Source organism: Trichomycterus rosablanca, chromosome 6 (genome assembly GCF_030014385.1).
Source record: "Trichomycterus rosablanca isolate fTriRos1 chromosome 6, fTriRos1.hap1, whole genome shotgun sequence".
In the NCBI taxonomy this organism is placed as follows: domain Eukaryota; kingdom Metazoa; phylum Chordata; class Actinopteri; order Siluriformes; family Trichomycteridae; genus Trichomycterus; species Trichomycterus rosablanca.
Genome location: NC_085993.1, coordinates 9,400,611 through 9,425,132, shown reverse-complemented (window position 1 = coordinate 9,425,132; position 24,522 = coordinate 9,400,611). Strand labels below are relative to the sequence as shown.

At 40.8% G+C, this 24,522-nt stretch overlaps 1 protein-coding gene across 1 annotated transcript; it reads right to left on the bottom strand.

Annotated features, from left to right (window-relative positions):
• Positions 1-1,213: 1,213 nt before the first annotated feature.
• On the bottom strand, positions 1,214-22,700 carry zgc:123305. Its single transcript, XM_062997382.1, has 20 exons — positions 22,647-22,700; positions 15,871-16,071; positions 14,514-14,609; positions 14,194-14,435; positions 13,716-13,823; positions 12,887-12,995; positions 11,478-12,207; positions 11,261-11,354; positions 9,670-9,878; positions 9,495-9,588; positions 8,761-8,830; positions 8,565-8,657; positions 7,770-7,843; positions 7,549-7,687; positions 7,294-7,442; positions 6,564-6,650; positions 5,453-5,605; positions 4,410-4,524; positions 3,303-3,406; positions 1,214-2,817 (listed from the first exon to the last, which is right to left on the bottom strand). The coding sequence occupies exons 2-20, from the start codon at positions 16,060-16,062 to the stop codon at positions 2,676-2,678; spliced, it is 3,000 nt and encodes a 999-aa protein (XP_062853452.1). The 5' UTR covers positions 16,063-16,071; positions 22,647-22,700; the 3' UTR covers positions 1,214-2,675.
• Positions 22,701-24,522: the final 1,822 nt, after the last annotated feature.

The following is a 24,522-nucleotide window of genomic DNA, read 5'->3' as shown; positions in this document are numbered from 1 at the left end:
GTAATATATGGGCCTATTGCAATATGTACTGTATTATATGGGCCTATTGCAATATGTACTGTAATCTATGGGCCTATTGCAGTACCTTTCAGGTACATTGTGTGGAATTTAGAGGTTATGAAAACATTGGGCCAGTTTATTTACACCAACCTTATCACACTGGCATTGCAGCACAGGAGGTTGCCACGCCTCCTTGGGAGCATGTCTAAAATGTTACTGAAGATGTGATATGCTTCATCAGAAGTGCATTTTAAAGCAGACAGAAAGGAATTTCAGAAAGCCTGGAGCTTTAATTATTTCTCAGAACTGTTCAAAGTTCTTAACTGTTCATCAAACAAAGTGACTTTGTCGGTACAGTCACATTATTTTTAGGGTAAGTAATATAAACAGTAAAACAGTAGTTGGAATGAGCACATTGTAAAAAGAAAGCTTGTGTTTTAGGGTGCAGTTTTACTACAGTGTCACTTTATTTCTCGCAGTCTGCTGTGAATTGAAAGAAAAATTTATCCAAGCCCAGAAATCCATTTGATAAATGAATGGATTAAGCACAACCTACACATGTATTGCAAAAAATAAGTACTGAATTTCAAGAGTTTAAATGCTACTCAATAGATAAAAATATGCTTTCAAGTTTCATTTTTAGTAAGTAACAGTAAAGATTCAGCACTGATTAACTTTGCACCACACAGCCTCTTCTCAAACCACACTCGATCCCAAACAGGCAAGTACTGTACATTTTAATGTAGTTGCACAGCTGTGCTTTATTATTCCTTTATTTAAAAGCTCATACCATGCACATTTTTTTTGCATTGTCCTCATTTGGATATGCTTGGATATCTCTATGTGGACTGTGAGACTTCTGCAGGGTTGCACAACACCCTTGCTGGTCAAGTGCACAGTCTGAGAGAGTCTCAGCCAAATAGATGACCATGCTACTTCCTATGTATTTTTTTTTGCCATTTCTACTGCAGACCTGATCAGGCAACAGGATGGCTGATTGTGTTTTTGAGCTCCCAGCCAGGCACGTGACAAGATTGGCCAAGATCTCAATTCTAGCGTATTACACTACCGTGCCAATCAAGTGCACCAATTTTTTCCACATACTGGATACCCTGGCACCATAAAGTCCCTTTTAGCCATCTGGCAGCGCTGTATAATTGTACCAACACTAGAGCAAACAAGCCATTAATGGAAGGCTGTAACATGACTAAGAATCCAGCCTTTTATTTTTATTTTTTTTAAAGATATTATTTATGATAATAAAAAGACAATGAACAGTGACATTTTTATAAAATACATAAATACAAAAGCTAAAATGTTATTTTGGTTTTAAACTTTGCCATTCCCCCTACTTTTTGAGGAAAGCATCACACAGTATTTATGGTAAAACACGCAGAAAACAGGCACTCAGGAGGCGCAGTGGTCTAATTTGTTAGTAAGCACACCACTGTGACATGTTCAAACTCACTTGTTCGAGTTTAAGCAGAGCCACATATCTGGCCAGGGGTCCACACAAACACAACTGGCCATGTTTGACAGTTGAAAGGTCGAACAAACCACATTTTCCAGTCTCTTCTCATGGTTGGGAGGGATGGGTTGAAGGGGAGTCACAAGGAGCTTAGCGTGGCTCTCCACATGTGATATGGCTCTGTGTGGGAACCCAACATGGGCAGGTGATAAGAAGAGAAAGCAGAATGTCCAAGTGTCGTCGGAGACGTGTGGTAATCCAGTTCTTTTTTATCAGATCAAAAGTTGCAAGCAGCAGCGGATTCACAATCAGCAATTTGAAATGATTACAGAAAACATGTATACACACAGGGGCGGCACGGTGGCTCGGTGGGTAGCACTGTCGCCTCACAGCAAGAAGCTCCTGAATTCGATCCCCAGACGGGGCGGTCCGGGTCCTTTCTGTGCGGAGTTTGCATGTTCTCTCCATGTCTGCGTGGGTTTCCTCCGGGAGCTCCGGTTTCCTCCCACAGTCATGCAGTTAGGTTAAATGGAGACACTGAATTGCCCTATAGGTGAATGGGTGTGTGTATGTGTGTCTGCCCTGCGATGGACTGGCGCACCGTCCAGGGTGTTACTGTGTGCCTTGCACCCACTGAAAAGCTGGGATAGGCTCCAGCTCACAACCCCCCGCGGCGACCCTATTTGGATAAGCGATTAAGAAAGTGAGTGAGTGAGTATATACATGTATGAAATGATTATCTTTGGCGATTAAAGACACACTTCTGTCAGTTCAGAGGAGAGTTCATATACAGGACACCACTGTACAGTTGTGTTGGCATGTGGGAAAACCATTACGAGCTGAAGTGCATTTTAAGAAAGAACAGTATTTGATTTGGAATAGGTTAGATGGCAACTCAGCAGTGTGTCTGCATGTGTATTTGTGAGTGTTTAAGCAAAAGACAAGATTCCACATTTCCCCCTCAGGTTAAAGTTCTTTTCACTGTATTTGATGCATTGGTTTGAATAAAGAAGCTAAATGTATGTTTGATTATGCACAGATTCAGTGTGGATAAGCCACTGCTTTGCATTGTGGCTCCATAAATACATTAAATTATTTAGTGTCATAGCAATAGCAAGGTAGGATAAGTTGGGAGCACAGGACATGAAAGAAAAAGAGGGAACAGATCATTTGGGGAATGAAAGGAAGCTGAGATCAATTCAAAAGTCTATAGTGAGGAGAGGTCCACAGGGGGTAAAGGCTCTCTCCAGTAGGAGAAATGACTGTATTCTGGGTAATCAAAGGATGAAGGTCGGCCTTTACAGAGCAAAGGGAAGACATGGTCCACCAGCTCACTCAGGTGAGAATACCTGCAAAGCACAATATACAAGTTAAACCCAGTAATACATCTTTTTTAAACATACATACAATATATGGCCAAAAGTATTTGAACACCTGACCAAATATCCCATTTCAAAAACAAGACTTTGAAGTATGTCTGTGGGAATTTGAGTCCCATTTAGTCAAAAAGCACTTGTATGGCTGGACACTGGTGTTGGTCAAGAAAGCCTAAATTGATGTTCCAGTTAATTCCAAAGCTGTTCAGTGGGGCTGAGGTCAGGGCTCTGTGCAGGCCACTGGAGCTGTTCTTCATGTCTTTATAGAGCTTGCTTTGTGCACAGGGGCACAGTCATACTGGAACATGTTACTGCAAAGTTGGAAGCATATAATTTCCTTTATATTTTTTTTTTATTATGAATAATAAAAACATCATTTTAAAATTAGAAAGGTGTCTCAATACTCATGTCCACATAGTGTGTGAGGTGTTATAATGAAATCTGCTTGTGTAACTTACGTAGACTTCTGGACTTTGGTGTTCTCCTGTATGAGCTCTCCTTTGGGGTTCACAGTAAAGATTCGAGAATCTGCAACTCCAACTTTCTTGTAAGCGAAGGCATCCTAAACCCAAACACAAAAAAAATCTTACTAAACAAACCCTCAAACTCAAAAACAGTGACAACTTTAACAAACCTCATTTCAGAAATGGTTGGGACATTTATTAATGTGCAATAAAACATATCTGATCCCTAAAACATACTTAAAAAAGTAGGGAAAGAGGCATGTTTACCACTGTGTAACAAAATGTTTCCTATTAATAACACTTTTCAGTCAGTGGTTGAGCCAACCATTCACTTTTGCACCTTTCGCTTGTAAGTGTGGTCATTGAGTCTTTGAAACAAGCTGAAAATTAAGCCGAAAACAAGCTGTAGTCTGACTACAGCACATTTCCACTGTCTTTCGGTCATCTAAGATGAGCTAGGGCTTAGAGAACTGTGCATAGTTTCTGTACTGAACTGATATATTGTTTTCTTGATATGTTGCTGCGGTGGACTGTGTTAAGTGACAACAGTTTTCTGAAGTACTCCCAAGCCCATGTGGCTATATTTATCACAATAGCATGAAGATTCCTCATGCAGTGCTGTATTAAGGCTTACAGGTCACACACATTCAGCAGTGGTTTCTGGTCTTGCCTTACAGTTTTATGGATTCCCGGAATCTTTTCACAGCATTATGTACTATAGATGTTCTTTTATTATCTACAGCACGTAATGTTGTGAAAATGATGTGAAAAAGACTCTCTTCCTGCAGCCGCTGGAATATCACCCTGATGTGGAGCTTAGTCTGGCTCTCCGTACGTGATATGGCTCTGTGCTGGAACCTAACACTGGCAGGTGATAAAAACCGGCAGCAGATTGAACCTGTGTTGGAATAGGTGTGTGGTGATCCGGCTCTTTTTGATCAGATCAGGGTTGGGCAACAGGCAGCAGATTCACAATAGGTCACTGTTAACACCAAATGACAAATTGTTGTTTTTACTGAACTCTATAAAATGTCCCAACTTTTTCAGAAACATAGTTAGTAGTTTGTCTGTCCTCGTTTCTCCTGCTTAAGCGACGCTTACGTTGGTCCTGTTGCCAAAGGCTGCGTAGAACGGTTGTCTTTGTGGGTTGAAGAGATCTTTGATGTCAGACAAACATGTGATCTTGAAGATCTCCGGCTTTTTCTCAATAACCTCTCTGTTAAAAAAACAGGCATTTACATGCAGAGTTTTATCAAAATAAGAGTTACTCAAATTCAACATTAGAAGACTTTCAAACCCAGTTTTTCCACAACTCCACAGACATCATGCCATCATTCGTTTCTTTCAGAGCATCTGTCTTGTACACAGAAAAGATTAGACTGGAGGCCAATTCAAATGCCGACCAATAGTCTGAAGGATTCGTGTGGAGCTGGAAAATCTTCAGTCTGGGTGTAAGTCTGACCTTAACTATGGTCAATAAGCTAAGGCATGTTTGGTTTCCAGGATTTGCTTCTTAAATCGTTCACTGGATCTAAGAAGCAGTGATTGTTTAAGGACAGCTTAAAACCTCCAACTTAGAACTCACACGTGCATCTGTTGATTTGTGTATTATCATTTGGTCTGTGAATAAACATGAGGACATGAGGCTATTAGGTTGACCGCCAATTAACAGTGTGCACCGGCTTTTAGTAAAACAGGTTAAGACAACTATCAACAGTTATTTTTAATGTGCTATTTTAAAGAAAAATGAGTAACATAAGATCTCAAACATTTGACATGTCTTGGTAACAAACTTTCCTACCAGTCTGTGGATGAAATTTTAGCTAAAAAATTTAAAAAGCAGTGGTAGCACAACAGTTGACTGGTAATCAGAAGGTTGTTGGTTCAAGTCCCACTACAGCCAGGTTGCCATTGTTAGGCCCCTGAGCAAGGTCATTAACCCTTAATCCCATAGGTTAGTAGTTAACAACTAAATGTGGTTTGAAGTGAAACTAAAATGATTTAAAACTGCAGTCAGCATGATGGTAGACTAGCACATATACACTCGAGGCATTAGTACAAATGGCAGAAGACTACAGAGAGAGTAGAATGGTCCGAAACTCTTGAAAGCTTGAAATACCTTTCAAGAAATACCTATGAAATACCTGTGTAATGCTGAGAATAAGCTGCTGGGAGCGAGCAGTACAGGTCCTTTAGGCAGTACAATGCCTTTATCATTGACCCACTGTAGGTAGCCCTTGGTGATGTCTGCCATGCCTATGGCACGAGCTGAACAGTACAGGAACTTGTAGCCATTCCTGATGAAAAACAGCACATGTATTAGAACCAATGGTTATTATACATGTATTTTCATGTATTGAGAGTGCAAACAGGTTATAACAAGCCCATTTACAGAATTTACACAGTTTACTGACAAATGAGTCTTAGTTTAGCTATACATTTTATTATCTATGTGGCGTTTAAATTTTCAATATTTGGTTTTCTTAGCAATTTAGTTCCTGTCAATTTCCTGACACAAAAGAGTGTCCCACAAGCAGTGGTTCTTAACCTTTTTTCTTTTAGACCCTCCTTGTTTTCAAAAAAAATTTTTTGACCCCCTTGACACAGGTTATGATACTGACAAATGGAATTACTTTCAAGCAAACGTTAATTAGCCTTCTCCTAATATTTCAAGCATGGGTCTGTAATAGATGATTCTTTCATCCCAGTGTGTGTAGTGTTCAGCTCCTTAGTTGTTCATTAAAAAATGAATGCGCCTTTGCTCGTGGGAAATTTGATGAATCCATAATAAAGGTATATATCTGGTATTTTCTAATTTTGGTTGATGTAGTAGATTTACTGCTAGTGCTTGCAGAGCTTGTGTAACTGGTGTTGGAAGCTTCCTCACCCGTTTCAGTGGCATCTGGTTCAACAATAATTCGTAGTGCTGTTTGTTGACCTCTACGCTTATGAGGTGGACAAATCAAATATTTGTCCATTTTCAAAGACCCAACGTAGGCCTTAGGTAGTTAAAAATAGATATATTACACCACAAGGGATTTCCCTTATGATAATAGCCTATTGATTTTTCCTTCAAATCACGTGTAATTATTTAAGCTCAATAAAACACAATGGGACCCGCCTCTGGGCTCACTGAAGCCCCCTAGTGTCCCATAGGGTCGAGAATCACTACACTATTGCACAGAATCTACTGCTCTCCCTGAATCACTGCACAGCGAAACATGCTTGGGATTAGTGAGTGTGTGGTTTTCTTACTGGTGTATGTTGTGGTACAGCTTGGCGATGCCTCGATGGGTCCAGTCTTTCCCCAGCTGTGGCAGAATATGACCTAAAGCATCTGACCTAGCATGAGCACAGACGGAACAGTGTTATGACATGAAAATCTATTTACTTAGATTATACTCTAAGAGTATAAGTGTATACACCAGGCATAACATTATGACCACTGACAGGTGAAGTGAATAACACTGATTATCTCTTCATCACGGCACCTGTTAGTGGGTGGGATATATTAGGCAACAAGTGACATTTTATCCTTAAAATTGATGTGTTAGAAGCAGGAAAAATGGGCGAGCGTAAGAATTTGAGTGAGTCTGACAAGGGCCAAATTGTGATGGCTAGACGAGTGGGTCAGATCATCTCCAAAACTGCAGCTCTTGTGGGGTGTTCCCGGTCTGCAGTGGTCAGTATATATCAAAACAGTCCAAGGAAGGAACAGTGGTAAACCGGCGACAGGGTCATGGGCGGCCAAGGCTCATTGATGCACATGGGGAGCAAAGGCTGGCCCGTGTGGTCCGATCCAACAGGTGAGCTACTGCAGCTCAAATTGCTGAAGAAGTTAATGCTGATAGAAAGGTGTCAGAATACACAGTGCATTGCAGTTGCAGGGATGTTTTGGCAGTAAAAGGGGCACCAACACAGTATTAGGAAGGTAGTCATAATGTTATGCCTCATCGGTGTATCACACACTTCTGTGTTCGCTTACTTGGTGATGGTTCCATCGATATCAGAGATTATGACTTTATCGTCCCAGTTCCACAGATATATGGCTGCTTCACAGCGGCAGGTGCCTTGGTACTGAGTGGTTACGCTGAACACAATGCTGTTGGCCCCTTCTCGCAAATTTAGCCGCTCCTGCTCCACACACATGGCACAAATGGCAGAAACTAATACAGCTAGTAAGCAATCAAATAAACAATAAGGCTCTTGTATAGTGTCATCAATGTAACAGAGTCCTTACGATCTGTTGGGTGGTGAGGCGTAGAGATTTGCGGTATATCTGACTCACACACTGTACAGTGCTTATAGCTTCAGCTATACTGTTTTGTCTTGTAGCGTCAGTAACATCATCGTCGCTGAACAGCTGACCAGGCTGTACCCTGCGCAGACCATGACAGTATGAGAAAATAAACACATTTGATAATGAAACAACGTTTCATGAACTGTATGTGAGTGACTTACTGTATTGATGGAGCCATTGGAAGAGAAGATGATGCCGCAAGCTGATTTTCTTCTGAGTTAGGTTTTGCACTTGGCTGGGAAAAAGTTACAAAATATTTAGATATAATAATAAAAAACAACAGTAACCGTAAAGGCTAAATGTACACATGTGAAAATGCACAGAGCAAACTGCAACTTGATGTAACTTCTTTCTGCACCTGCAGTAATAATAATAATGATGCATTGGATAGGTTTAGTTTATTATAGCTGGAGCAAACTATATGCAAAGACTAACGTGAAGATTGGCAGGGGGCACAGGTTGCACCAAAAGGCCAACCTGCAATTCCATTATAAACAGCAGAGGGCATAGAGGTGCACAGTTTTTATTCACTGGAGTTGGAGTTTTTAATGCCGGCTTCATTGGCCTCTTCACTGCTGTTGAGTGGGCTGCTCCACTCTATTTTTAATTTTCTCCCTGGCTTGCACGCGGTTTCCTTCTATTAATTTTGTATTTTCAAAAACATAGTTTACCATATGCTGGAAGATGAAGTTGGATGAAGTTGGTAGTGCTGTAACTTTTTTAAATTGGTTACTACTACTACTTTCCTCAGTGGTTGTGTGTGATGCTAATGTCCAAGTGGGGAAAGCGCAAGGATTCGGGTTTGAATCCCAGGACCCTGGTTGGTTGATTGCACAGCTGAGATTCAATAGTGGTACAGACTAGCACATTAAAACATCACGCTACCCAAACACCATCCATATCCTGGTTTGACGGTATAAAAATCATTTACTTCTTTCATTTCCATTTAAAAATACCTGTTTGTTCTCCATTTCTCTCCTTCGCCAGGAAAACCACCAGCGGCCAGACTTTTTAGGCATTTTATCCTTTACCAGCTGCTCCACTGTGCTCTACATAAAGAAACAAGGTTTAATTATTCCTTCCTTATTTATTCCTTTCCAAATCTTAAGCAACAGGATTAAGTTGTCTGTACAAATTGCAGACATGCTGTACCTTTGGCAAGTTCTTTTGAAATGCTTGCATGGACAGAATCATTGGAGCAGCAACTGCCCAGTTGTAATAGCTAAAAAGTAAATAAAAGAAATGAAGAGTTACAAGATTATTCTATCCTGATCAGCCATAACATTAAAAACACAGACAGATGAAGTGAATGATGTTCATGGATCTTGTTATAATGACACCTAACAATGGGTGAAATATATTAAGCAGCAAGTAAACAGTCAGTTCTGGAACTTTGCGTGTTGGAAAAATCTGAAAAAGTGTAGGAATCTGAACGACTATGACAAGGACAAGGACAAATTGTGATGACTGCAAGACTAGGTCAGAGCATTTAAGCAATCATTTTCTGGGAAATACTGGCCTTTACTTAGGTGTTACATTGGCATTGGCCTACCTAAGGACTGTTGCAGACCAAGTAATTGGCAGTGGCCTCTTTCAGCAACATAATGCAACCCACCACACAGGATCATAACAAATAGTTCAAGGTGTTGATTTGGCTTTCATATTCCTCAGATCTTAATTCCATCAAGCAGTTGTGTGATGTGCTGGACAAACATGTCTGACCCATGTATTCCCATCCATGCAACCTACAGGATCTGATAATGTCTTGGAGCCAAATACCACAGGACACCTTCAGAGGTCTTGTGGAGACCAAGCATCAACGGGTCAGGATACACATTATTAGACCAGTGGATTAAATGTTATGTACATAGATCTATTTTACTAACTTCGAGTTGATAGAGATGACCAGGTTTGGATCATCAATAATTCCAGGGTTGTTGGCAAAGTCTTGATATGTCACAATGTGCTCCATGAACTTCTCTGCAACAAAGAATCACATCATGAAATCAAAACATTCATGCACAGACTACAGGGTTTCAGAGTGGACAGAGTCTTTTTTACCTTTATTTATCTGCCTGGTTTGACTGTCTGTGCCACAAAGGGACATGGTGACATCCAGCGAATCAGAGGTGGAGTCTGACAGATACTCCGTCCCACTGTCCATGTTGCCAGTGCTTAAAGACCGAGGAGACAGCCGGCCTGACTGTGGGGAGGGCATGGGTGGGATGGTCCTGAGCTCAGCACCGCACTGTGAAGCAGATTCACTTTCACTGGAGAGCGAGCGAGCGAGCGAGCGAGCGAGAGAGAGAGAGAGAGAGAGAGAGAGAGAGAGAGAGAGAGAGACTTAGGGTTTACTTAAAGTGGTGTCATAAAACGACATAATCTGATCCATCATTACATTAAAACCACCTGCCTAATACTGCTGCCAAAACTGCTTTGACCCATTGAGACATGGACTCTAAAGGTGTCCTTTGGTATCTGGAACCAAAATGCTGTCAGTTGGAGAATCCATGGATCAGACTTTTTAGTCCAGCACATGCAACAGCTGCTTGATCAAATTGGATTCTGAAAAATTTGGAGGCCAAGTGACCACCTTCAACTCTTTGTCATGTTACTCAGAGGGGTACTGGGTCTGCATTAACATTTCGGTGGGTGGTGCATCCACATGAATTCCAGAACCCAAGCTCTACCCCCAGAACAATTCCAAGAGCATCACACTGCTCCACTGGCTTGCTTTTTTCCCCAGCAAACACGATTACTCGGACCTTCTTTCACTGTGTGTTCTGACATCTTATCTATGGGACTGGGCCAGACGAGCTAGCCTCCACCTTCCATGAGCATCAGTGATCCTTGGGCTTTCATGACACTGTCGCCAGTTCACTGCTTGTCCTTGCTTGTCCACTTTTGATAGGTACTAACTACTGCATGATGGAAACACCCAAGAAGACCTGCAGAGTTGAAGATGCTCTAAACCGGCTATCTAGCCATCACAACTTGACCCATAAAGTCACTCTGTTTATTACATTTTTCAGTTTTACCTGCTTCCAACACATCAACTTTAAGAACGGACTACTCACATGCCTATTAAATCCCACCCTTTCATAGGTGCCACCAAAAAGATGATCAGTTATTTTATTTACCTTACCAGGGGGTGCTTTTATTGTTGTGTAGTGCTAAAATGATTAACTGCACACTACATGTATTCTGTTGAATTCTATAATGATCTGCATCAAGGTTATGGAATCATTTAAATTCAGTTTTATTCTATTAAAAGAAAAGAAAAAAAACTCCCTGAAATTAATTGAAAGAAGCCTTGAGAGGAACCTGGTTCATAAGGGCACACATCCTTCTATGGGCAACACGAGGGAGTGAGGTTGTACATGCTCACAGTTTATCATTATGGCTATAATAGCCTGTGCCACTACTGTACCACCTACTGTGGCTAGCAGAGATGCTCCACACAATGTTGATCTCATGAATGGTTTATTTCTGGAATTTTGCATGTACTATTTTCAAACAGTGGATAAATAAAACCACCAGTGAGACGGTACTGCTGTAGTTCTCAGAGTCCATTTGTAACAAAACAGCACTGTATAGCTGGTGTGGCTCAGGCCAAGCCTTTTACTGGTATGTGATGAACTAAAGCACTTACCTTTTGGGAAAATAAAGTGCAACCACCTCAGGGTCGAGTGTGGACAAGTCATCCAGATAGATATCCGTCAGGCCCAATTGCTGACCACGCTTGTCTGTGCAGGAAAAAAAGGTGTGGAGGGGGGATAAATACCAGTCCTGGTTAGTCAGACTTGAAATACAAAATACAGCATCAATAAAACATGTAACAATGTGAACTCCAAATTAAACAGCCATACCATTTTTCTTCTCTGATTCTGCCGCTATAGACGGGGACTCAGAGGGTACCGGATGCTCCTCTAATAGGATGACTGATTCCACAGGTTTCTTGACTTTAGTACTTTTTGCTTCCTGATTAGCCTGTTGAGTTGCCGCCACCTTTCGTTCATCCTCTGAAAATGCTTCCGTTAAAGCTTTAATACCACTGTGTCTTTCTATGGAAGCATCAGTAAAGGCACTGACTGTGTGAACAGAGGCTGATGTGTCAATTTGACCCATGCTAACTGAGCCAGCTGATGTATTTAAACCAACTGGGTCAACAGTCTTTGTATGAACAGTATGAATAATGCTATCTATGCTATCAGCATTAGCAGGGGAGGTGGAATTCACCATATTAGTGTTGCATTCTGTGCTACATGTACTAACAGTCGGTCCACTGCAGGTGTCCAGTTCTGAAACCTGTTGTTGGTTGGAGTTCACAGTAGGCCCAAGTGTGTCCGGCTGGGGTGGTGTGAGTGGGGAGGACTGGTGTGTAGGGGTAGATATTTCTGAGCTGTATTTTGGCGTAGAAGGGAAATCAAGAGTCCGAGGCTCAGGCCTTACTACAGCTACGTAGGTGCAGGAGTCGGAAAGCTCCACATCAAAAGAGGCTTGTCGGTGGATGGTACGAAAGTGGGAGTTATCAGAAGGGTTCAGGAGAGAGGAGGGGTTGCGGGGCTGGTCTGTGACCTCTGGCTCTGACTGACACACCTATAAGGGAGACACAGATCAGTAAATGGTACATAATTTTAAAATCCACCCAAATTACCCCCAAAAAACAAGAAATCCATCACACTTTAGTACCCTTTTACTCCCAATCTAGTTGTTCCCATTTCCCTTGATTGTAATACCCACAAAATAAAACTCGCCCCCTCTGACATGCGCACAGTCGTTGCCTGCTTACAGAGAGGCGCTACACTACATTATTTTATCCTGATCAGCCATTAAAGTCTGCACTGGAGAAGCAAATGAAACACATTTGACCTCCTCCCTCAGACACAGCCAACTGTGCCTGTTGGAAGCCCGGCCCGGTCGCGAACTTGAGATCACAGCAGCGATGAGCTAGTGTATTAAGACTGCTGCATCACCCAAGCAGCTTATTTAGCATTTTACATACAAATAACTGACCTTTTGGATAAAAAACAGGCTGTTTCGATCACTCTGCCTTTAGAACTGCTTTATGTAAATTAGGTTTCACTTAAACAGTCACATGAGGTGGCATGAACTGCTGTAGGCAAAAAGAAAAGTTGTTCTTAGCTGTGACTGAGATGATCTTAAAGCATTTTCACAGCACATTTTTCTGCAGGTCTCCTCCAACTAAATAAAGTGCATTTCAATACCATTCATTCATTCATTCATCTACACTTGATTCACAAAAAAAGCAGAGCACCTCTGGAAATCCTCCCCAGGTCCACTGCATCTGAGGCCCTGACGTCTCTGAAGGCTTCACCAACAACTCAGAATCGCTCTTAGGAGACGGAGGCCGGCTAAAGAACACACTGCAAAGACGGAGAGGGATGGAAAGAAAGGAAAGGTGAAAAGTTATTCTATTGATTACATTACAGATATTATTTAGACTCATCAAGCAGAGCAAACAAAGTAGCTGCCAGTTAGATGAACATAATGCTCTGCACTACACATAAATTACCTGAATATTTAGTTTCATCTCAAACCAAATCGGATTGGCACTAAGCGAAAATGACAATGCCATGTGGGACCTACAATAAAACAGATTTTCATAATTGCTACATTTAGGTCAGGAATGTCCTGTTTTCAGTGCCATCCAGAAACACTGGAAGCAGGGCAGAATGGACAGGGTGAGCTCAACGGTAAAGGCACTGGATTAGTGTTCGGTCAATCACTGCTAACCCTCAATTACTTGCTCTGTAATTAGTCACAATTGCAAGTTGTTTTGAAGGCAATTTAAGATAACCAATCCACCTTCAAGACGCCTAGAGTAAACCAGAAAACCCAAATCAAACCCACACGAACACATGACAGAACAACATGCAACCTGGAAACAACAAACACAGCTGTTCCTATTTCACTATGCAGAGCAGGCCTGAACTGCTGAGTGGATTATTACCCAGGATTCCAGATTTCACTTTTAGTACAAAAGCAAGGTACAAACTGCTACATTTCCTAATGGAAACTCACTAACTGGTTGAAAAAAAAAGTACACAGTTTGAGATGCATCTTCTATTCAGGTGTGGTTCTACCTTTCATTAGGAGAACACTCTCCATCAGAGTGAGGGTGGAGATCTCTGGTCTGAGTTCCACACACATCCTCGGATGGCTCCTCAGACAAAGAGTAGTACACTGATTTACTGCAAAAACACAAGCACATATTCAGGTTAAAACATAGAAAAACGTGGGTACTCTGAGTCTATGGCTGAATATTTCCAAACCCAGCAACAGATCTTAATGACCAGTATAGTTACAGCCAAAAAGATCATTCTGCTATATTGGAAATCTCCTTTGGCCTTGTGTTTTAAAAGATGGCTATCAGAGATGACACATGTAGCCCTGATAACAGATTGAAATGTTGTAAAAATAGACCTCAGAGGCATTCTCATGGGATGTGGGACAAGTTTTTGGACAAATTAAGGGGGCCCTAGAAACCATTTACCAGCTAAAACCAATTACCTTCAAATTAGAGAATATTTTTGAGGGAACTTGATAGAGGTGAAGTCTTACCTTGCCAGCATGGGTGACAAAGTCTCCTCTTTGATGATGTCCTGCTCTGGAGTCTCCTTCTCCTCTGAAGATGAGCTGGCATCCTCATGAAGGTGTGCGTCTGAGCGTGCACGCTTCTTGCGGCGTTTTTTACGGCGGGCGGAAGACGATGAGTTGGTGCTAGCGAGAGATTCAGCCAACTCTGAAACCTCTGGAAGATCAATTGTTATCGGGGAGGTACAAAGATGAGCCGGCACCACGACCTAAGAGATGTAAGCAGCACAGTTACTGCAGTCTTCTGTACAAAAATTGACCACCAATGCTGCCAATTTAGAAAATACCTTTAAGTTTTCATTCTCTTCCACAAAGAACGCCTCTCCATTGTCACCAAGTTTCATGTGCAGGTCGACTGGCTCGCCATTGATCTCAATATCCACCTGGAAATGTAATCGCATTAGACGCTCATTATAGTGCTCATACACTCTTAGTCCAATATGTTTTCAAATCAGTTTATTTCCATCGACCACTTCATCGTGATCAGGGTCGCGGCAGGACCGATTTCACTGGGAAAACACTGGGGAATAACAAGCAAGTCCAGCTCTAACATATCGAGTTAGATATATTAAAACAAAATTGAGATCCTGTGGAAAAAGCACATATGAGCAGTTCATACTTGAGGACCGACCAGTCAGCAGAGGTCGTACTTAAACCAATCATGAGGAGCCCTGTTTCAGCCACTGTTCCTTCCCCTTTAAGTGTCTGTGCAGGTACCCCGCCAGTTGATAGTAGAGCTGAGATTTGAACTTGAGAGCTTGAGATCTCAGCACTGGTGGGCTAGCGTGTTTTACCACTCTGCCACACGAGCACCAGGGATATCTTTATCTTTAATAAATAGACTGATAAATAAAAGCTGTGTTTTGTGCTTTCTTGTATTGTGTTGTGCGTAGATTGAAATGAGTTGAACATTTTGAGCGATTTTTTTACAGCACTGTAGGCAAACCTCATTCAATTTTCTGAATTGCAACTACATTTGTATACACATACACTCTTTAAAGAGAAATGAATATGAGGCCATTGTGATGAGTGTGCTAAGCTAGGTGTGATCATTTCTCTATTTAATTCCACTGGTGGTGTCAAATCAGCAGTCAGTATGAAATACGGAGAAGTGAGTTTTGTTCATTATCTACAGCACCCAGGTGGCACAGTGATAAGGGACACTAGCCCACTACTGCTAAGATCTAGGGATCAGGGTTTGAATCTAAGTTGTTAAAATAGGATGGTTGCATCAAAAAAGGACAAATCTGAGCCAAGTCTGGTGTGTAAAATATGGGAGCAGCCAGAAGAAAAGAAAAAAAGAGTTTAATTTATTATTGAATAGTTTAGATTCAGATTAGATTACTTTTTAATTTTATAAAATGGTTAACCTGGCAAAAGTTAGAAGATCAGATGCACCATTTTGGATAGTTACTTTTCAAATGAGAGAAATTACGAATGAGGCCTACAGAGGGTGATGATGGCATGTTGCATTCCAGGAACTGTGAGTTTTAAAGCAATATCCGTTTATTTTTCTATATTTCAGTTCTAGAAAACACAATTCAGAATTGTGATGTGCTATTATTTTTTAGATATATGTATCACATGAAATGTTTGAAAGGGATGTAAGGTACGCGGCTGTAAAAGAAAACTGTCCTGACTCACCACTTTCTCCTTGGAGCGCAGAACTCCCAGTTTCCCAAAACGCACGTGGAAAGGTGAGCACTGGAGACTGCCATCTGGCTGGCGCACAACAATGACATCAATCCCACCAGTGAGTGTAGCAGGGTTTAGTCCACGATAAAGCTCCTTTACAGTTACAAAGACCGTCTCCGCCAACTGTCCCACGTAGTTCATGGTCTGGGACTGAGACGAGGGCAGAAAGAAGAGAAAAAACTGAGGCGACAGTAGAGTAAAAAAATTATATTAACATTTTAAGAAACAAAAGCTATCTAGAAGTAGCAAAAGTAGTAAATATCTTGTCTTACTGTATTAATCTATCTACTGTATTAGTTTTGTAATTCCCAACCTACTAGTGATGTGTCAAATGCTTGGTTTCGAGTGCAGTGTTGACCTTTGGATTTAAAGCCAATGACTAATAGATGGATGGTTAGATAGATGGGCTTTCACTTTCCAGAAATGGGATCAAAGTCTGGACTTGTTCATTACTAAAACTACTTCTTGATAAGCTTAAAAGGTCAACAGGACGAACAAGCCAAATGTTTAATACAGTAAACACAGGAACTCAAAAACTCTTTATACAGGTTAATAGAGCTTGCTAGTCTTTTTTTAGTAGCAAGTTTAAAGAAAACACTTGCACAATAGAGAGTTGTTTACAGATGCGAAACAAAAATCTACCAGTCTGAAAAGAGTTACAAAGCCATTGGGAACCCAATGAACCACAGTGAGAATCATTATCCATAAATGGGGAAAAGTTAAAACAGTACTGGAAACTTGGAACACAATAACTTAAGACACATGTTGCCATCAGGCTTTGTCTGTGTTTTATTGGACAGCCAAAAATCATGTGAAACATAAGTGAGTCAATAAGCAATCATCCGCCGTGATGTAACCAGCTTGTTTTTCTGCCATTTAAAAGGAAAACAAAAAACTTCAGCAAGAATGTGAGAAGGCCAAGATCTTATCCAGATCAAATACATTGTAAATATTCACAAATAAATCAATGGACAGTGGTTTAAACATCTAATAGTCCCAAACCTTGACACAAATGTGATATGTACACAGATCCAAAGTGATTATTGCTTTATTTCCCAACAGCATTTTTCTTCTTGGTCTCAACTGATGTCAGTAACATGACCTAACATGACTGATGACCTTTATAGCACTCTCAGTCCTCCTATTCTGTAAGGTGCTTTGTTACGTGTTGTTCTAAAAAAAAAAACACGCGCCAATGTTGGTTTATCATGTAAAGACTCAGGATGACTCTCCAAATGATTCTAACATTATGTCATTTTAGGGACTTACCCACCCAGTAACCAGGCCGATGTTGACCTACAGGACTGGAGAGATATTAAGACTGGTGTTTACATACTTTCCAGGCAGGCCATAGAGATATTGTATGTTGTGAAGGACAAATAATGACAGATAATCTACATTAGCATGTACAAGGGCCATCACACAGATTCAGTTTAGACACATCTACATTTACAGCAAAGTGGGTTGCAATTATTCCTGAGCATAATTAAAGCAATTGAGGGTTAAAGGTCTTGCTTAAGGGCCCAACTGTGGGTTTGAACCAACAAAAACGGCACTATTTTTTTTAATCGCGTTAAATTGAGATCGCGTTAATGCGTTATTATCGCGTTAACTTCGACAGCCCTAATATATATATATAAAGTAGTCCAGTACCCTAACTGCTGAGCTACCACTGCCCTGTTTATTTGCTGTGAGGATGTTACCAGACTGTCCACATCGGCCAATATTAATAGCTCTGAAACTGTTGTCCAAGCACCACTGGGGGTACCTAGTTTGTGACTAAATGATAAATGAATACCTCTGATTAATTAGACCTCCCAAAGGACAATAATACATTGGCTCTTGGGTTGGTAAATTCAACCTGGATCTTAGCGGCGCTATGATTGGCTATGTCTGAAGGGCGAGGTGGCTGAACTGTAATAAACTGGCACCTCATTCAAGGTATTCCATCCTTGCACCCTGTGTTTCCCAGTGGAACCGGACCTGCATCTACCCTGACCAGGATGAGGAGGTTGATGCATTTACACTTGTCAAATGTATCTCTGCGTACAGAGATTCAAATTACTGCTCACACAGAATTTGCATGATAACACAGTACATATGAAAGCTGTGTTTTCTCACAAGGCGAAAACAAGTCACATGGTGCCAATAAGCATTTATACCAAGGTTACATGTGTTATGACTAAGTGGTTCTACTTTTTGTGAATTAAAAACATGTCTAGGAACTATTATTTTGCACTCGCCCACTTTGGCATGTGTAAAGTTGGGCAGCTGGGGCTCAGTGGTTAGGGTACTGGACTAGTAATCAGAAGCCACTACTGTCAAGTTGCCACTGCTGGGCCTCTAAGCAAGGTCCTTAACCCTTAGTTGCTCAAAAAATGTATGCTAAATGCCACAAATATAAATGTAAAGCTACTGCCCACTTCTTTACCCCGACCAGTGGTGGAGTCTCACAGTGAGTATAATGTTACAGAGAGTTACGCTATGCCTTGTGTGGTCCTTCACTACTTGTTCTGGTGCTTTAATAAGAAAGCAGGAATCACTGTTGTGGTGGCAACCCAGTTTGACTTTCACTCAGACGTGGACATTTGTGTCCGTTGAGCACCTGGCCAGTCCAGTAGCACCACAGGCTTGAACTCTGAAGCTTAAACTGTCCACAAGTGGTGGGCTAGCAATTATGACTTCTGCATAATCTTCTGCATCTTTTTTAATAGGTTAAAATCATCACAGGACGCCACCTAAAGGTTTCGAAATTGCAAGTTGTGTTGGCAAAACCAAAAAGATGTTCTCTTACCCATAGTGAGGGATGGAGATGTTCCTTCCCTGGTACCTCTGATACCCTGCACCCTTCAGCTGTCATCCAAGGACCCAAACCTTTCTCATTTCCCAAAATGATTCAACTTATTGGGACACAGCTGACCACTAAACCTCTCTGAACAGAGAGTGTGGATAAAGTGTATCTAAAACAATGCAAACACTGAGGCATACTCTGGGTTTAATTTCCTACGTGTAGCTTTTTGCATGATGGGCCGGTGCTATATCCAGAACTGACCAGGAGGCGATACTGCTGATAACGGCACTATGAGAGTGACCCAGTACATTCTGCCCCTTTTATCCACTCCACAAACACACACTATTCTTTCAGTTAGGTCACTCACTCACTCACTCACAGAATACAAACACAAACTGCATACCACACAAAAAGTCCGGCTCTACCGGGTACCCAGCGACCCCAACATACACAAAAACGCTCATACACTACAGCCCAACTTTTACCCATACAGACACAAACACCCACAGCTGCTGCAGATAATGTTTATGCCACCAGTTTGTGACACTCAGTCGTCTTTCTCATTTAACTTGTGTGTACACAGTTAGGATGAGACCTGCTTCTTCACAGTACAGCACCAGTCATGAGCATGTTGCCAGGTAAACAATCACATGTAGAAATACAGATTCAAAAGCTAAGAATAATATGGCGTGATGCCTGATTTTTATGGCACATCTAAATGTCGCTAATCATTTATAATTAGCAGGTTTTTTGGGTGGCGATCTGGGCTGTAGTCAAGACAATCTTTGTTGAGTCCAAAAAAATACTAAGAGCACAAAAAACAGAGATGAGTTTAGGTCTCAGTTCCAGTCTGGCCAACTACAAATTGATATAAATATTTATTTAGCACTGCTGAAAATATACGCATGTGTACACCACCACTGAGATCCGGGTTCTAATCTTAGCAATGTTCTAATCTTAGCAAAGGATTTTTTTTTTACCATCCCCTTGCCAACTGCAAGCCAAAAATCACCTGCCAGAATCACTGGACATGAGAATCTCGACAGATTAAAAAAGCACACAGTACAGTTACTCCATTTATTACACAAGCAATGTCTGGGTTCGGGCATCTGACAGACATGATTACAAAAACTACAGAAGACATAAAAAGGGAAGGAAACAGAGCATCAGTCTACAAGCTTCACCAAAACCACCGAATTACATGTGACACAGCACAGTTGCCTAACGAGAATTAGGCAAAACTCTCCATTTGAAACAGTCTCATGCCAAACAGCCAAACTACAGCATGCTCAGAACAACAATTACTTTAGAAAAACTGATTTTCAGAAAAACAATGTTGGAAATGTAGTGCAGAAATAAGTTTAGATAAAAAACAACAACAGTTTAGCGACTGTATTTTGATGTTTTACTTAATGCCTTTACTTTCCTAGTCATTGTGCAAATGAATGTAATTTCCGTAACAAGAAGGTACCAGTTAAAAGCTTAAACTGATACGTTTTGTTTTCATTGCAATACAATAACACGCAATAAATCACGGCACAGCAGCCAAAATCCAAAACACAGCAAAAAAAAATCATAACCACTGCTTACCTTAGCTTATGTTCTTCCAGATGCTATTACATTTATAACCGTGTGTCCCATTAGAAATATAATCCGTTATTTTGTAAATGTGCTTATAATTAAAAACCTCCAAACTTTTCCCGGTTGTGAAGTAAAACATGAACTCATTAGAAAGCCAATCAAGCGTTTCATTAACAATCATCTGTGTGACGCAAACTGAATAATTGCAAATAACAGCATTTCTTTATAAAAACTGAAATCAGAAGGTCTGATTGGTTCAAAAAGCGGTTCTTTCAACCATTAGCGCCAATTCTGTAGGAGCGTTCCATTCACCCCAGTTGTTCCTGTGAAGTGCACTACGTAGGGTATTCCCTACGTAACTAATGTTAACACATGCTGACGCTAGGGACTCTTGTTGTTTACGTGTCATTTTTTTGCGAGTCATGAGTCGAGTCTGAGTCATTTGAAACGAGTCCGAGTCGAGTCTGAAGTCGCTGTCACAGACTCGAGTGTCCATCTCTGACACACACTTATACTTTATTCAGCTGAAAAAGCATAAGACGAGAATGCAGCAGTCATGTAGATGTACAGCACAGTAAAATGAACAGAAACACGGTGAGCAGAAACAGTTCAGTATCATGAATGTGGATTCAATAGTGAACAGTTCAATACGAACACAACCTAAACATGCTAATCAAAGAATAATAAATAGTATATGACAATAATCAGATTTCTACCTGTATACTGGGACACAATCCAAAATCTCCACATCATTCTACACATATATATATGTTGCAAGTTCAACATGTTCAGGCTCCATACTGACACCAAACAGTTTCGTTGTTCGGTATTTAAAAAAATCTAAAGGATTTTTGTTCAAATTAAAATCTCTGAATGCATCTTGAGGCAGAGCTTGTGCAGCACACTAAGGGTGGGTCAGGGTAAGTTTCAAATCAGCATTCTATTTGTACTATGTACAAATCTGTATTTTTACTCTCAATTCAAATTAAGCATCAGCAGCTGGAAATTAAATTCATTTTTAACTGACGGCATGAATCAAAAATTTTGTATCTTTATCAGTTACTGATTAGTCTTTTTTACCTTTTTTTTACTCATTAACATTTTAAGTTTAAACGAAACATTTCACACATTGCAGAAATGCGACAGGGCGGGTGGCGCCTCACCACTGAGGCAACAGGTGTAGCCCTGCACCTGCAAGAAATGAAAATGAACCCAATTTGCATGATAATTAACCAAGTTAGACTGATACTGTAGCTGAAAGCCACAAACAAAAAGGGTAACGGAGAAATAACAGGTTGTCATAATACTGCAAACAAAGTAACAAATGACAGACGCGGTTCCAGAAAGTGGATAGAAAAGGGAAAGAGCAGACCTATGCATATGGCAAACCGTCAGATTCACTCTGAAAGCATTCACATGTACAGTATCTGTGTTTAGCTTGATTTTTTCTCACTGTTTCACTTTTAAACTTGTGTTATAGCTCGGGGTGCTGAGAAATTGTAAGAATCAGCTTTTCTTATTTCAGTGTTTTTATATTTGTGTTATTTTCAGTGTATAAGTGTCAAAAACAACCCCATTATTTTACATAAGCCTAAAATATATGCAGATCCACGGGACCATGGAACGCTTTAACAGGTTTCCCATACATCCTTATGGGAAAAAATAACTTGAAACTCAACGCCTTTTAAACTCAACGCCTTTTAAACTCAACGCCAGTCTCAGAACCAACTGACGTTGAGTTTCAAGGTACCACTGTATTATATATTATCAATATGTAAGTTGTAAGGTGCATTTTAAAAGGTTGAATGGAATTGAACATAATTATTTGGTCACTACAGACTATAAAGACATTTTATTGGTCTGTTAAAACACTGTTTATGGTTTTAATGTAAAAAATGCAGTTTTATGGTTTAAAAGGCATTTGTCAACTCATCTTCCAACCACCACCAGTCACAGACGTATACATTGCCACTGTGCCACCAATCAACTGAACCCAACCAGTCACAACCTTTCACTCACCATGAGTTACAGTCTGTCTGCTGCTGCCACCTTCTCCTCAGTGTCCTGTTTTTTTCTCTATTTGTTTGTTTTGTTTTGAACAAAACAATATATGGGCACCATGATTAAAGTAAAACAGGACAGACATGGTGCACAGCTTGTAGCCAGGACATCAACTCATCATACTATACATATATATACGTCATACTATACATGTCAATAAACACACACAGTTCCCCCATAGATATAATAAAAGTACATATTATGTTGCATTTCATAAATACGCTTAATAAGGTTAAAACCTGGGTGTTTAAAGTTTATATAAACGTTGTGTTTGTATTGTTTAAGCGCTTACCTTTAGCAAAGACAGTTGTGGACGAAATGTTTTCCTTAAACTTCCTGACTCCGAGACACATTTTCAACGCAGCGACTCTGTGAACACGTCAATCACAGCTTCATCCAATCCGAGACCGAGAATCATAAACGTCCCGCCCACTCGGTGTTGGGTATGTATTTAATGTCTGAGTGTGTAGTGTGTTAGACGGCCACTAGGAGGCGCAAAGATACAAATAAGCGTAATACACTACAGTTCTGCACTGTTAAGCTCGTTTCACTACATTTACATTTACATTTTCGGCATTTAGCAGACGCTTTTATCCAAAGCGACTTACATTACAGTTACAGTATACAATATCTGAGCAATTGAGGGTTAAAGGCCTTGCTCAAGGGCCCAGCAGCAGCAACCTGGCAGCTTTGAGGCTTGAACCAGCGACCTTCTGATTACTTAACCACTAGGCTACAGCTTGCCCTTCACTAGCCTTAGGGTTCTTACACTTTTCAACAGGGTGATCATTGTCTGGGCTCAGAAAAGAGGACAGTAGGGAAAGATGGGAATAGAACAGATAGAATAGAATGCTTTTATTTGTCATATATACATATACAGGTGTACAGTACAGCGAAATTCTTTCTTCACGTATCCCAGCTTGTTTGGAAGCTGGGGTCAGAGCGCAGGGTCACCCTGGAGCAGACAGGTTTAAGGGCCTTGCTTAAGGGCCTTGAGTGGCTGCATGGCAGAGCTGGGATTTGAACTCTCAACCTTTCAGTTGATAGCCCAAAGCCCTACCCTTCTAGGCTACCACTGGGTTAATCAGGCAAACAGAAACCCAAGTTGGGCAGGAGGTTGGGACTGAGGGGGTTTAAGTAACTCGTGGCACCATGTCAATGTGTATGTAATGGCAGTTTTTCATCACATGGTACTCTGTGGAACGGTATGTTTTTATATCCATGATTCTATATTTAAAGCCTGTATCTTTTGCCAAGTTACCCGTATTGTACCTAAGTACCTGGGATAAATGTGATTTTCTTTCTTGACCAGGTCCAAGTTTACTGGAGCAGGCCGTATGGGTGGGGCAAGAAACAGTGCAGACTGTTGATTGTAGAAACAGAGTCACCACTGGAGTGAGACAATACAAGCGCCATATTTAAAAGGCATCTGAATGATTCCGTAGCCTAGTGGTTAAGGTACCGGACTGGTAATCAGAAGGTCACTGGTTCAAGCCCCACCACTGCCAGGTTGCTGCTGTTTCGCCACTGTGCAAGGCCCTTAGCCCTCAATTGCTCAGACTGTATACTGTAATATAAGTCGCTTTGGATAAAGGCATCTGCTAAATGCTGAAAATGTAAATTATTCCTTTCGGCTGTTATCATTAAGGGTCATCACAATGGAATAGTTGACCACATATTTAATTTGGCACAGTTTTTAAATGGGATGTCTTTCCTGCACTATTTATACTGGCTTGGGACTGGAACTAAGGGTGAACTGATGTGTGTCCCTCCAATGACAGGGTTCATATAATGCCATGCTCCTTTCATGATGGTAAGCCTGGGATTCAAATCTCTGGCACTCAGACAGTGCTGTTAATGCTCTTACCATTACACCACACAACTCACACATGCATCTGAAATAGATTTTGCGTCATCATAGTGTCATGTACATAAAAACTGGGCTACATAAAATTAAACACCGCAACAACCACGGTGTAAACAGAAAACTGTCCTATTGTTGCTACTGATATTGTTTACAGTCATTGTGCCATATTTGCTTTTAATGCCTTCAACAAACTATTACCCCTACTTCTTGTACCCAGAAGTACACAGTACGAACAATTCTGGATTTAAATATGTGTCGTTTTGGTACTGTGCATATGTGCTAAAAGGTATTTGGACACCTG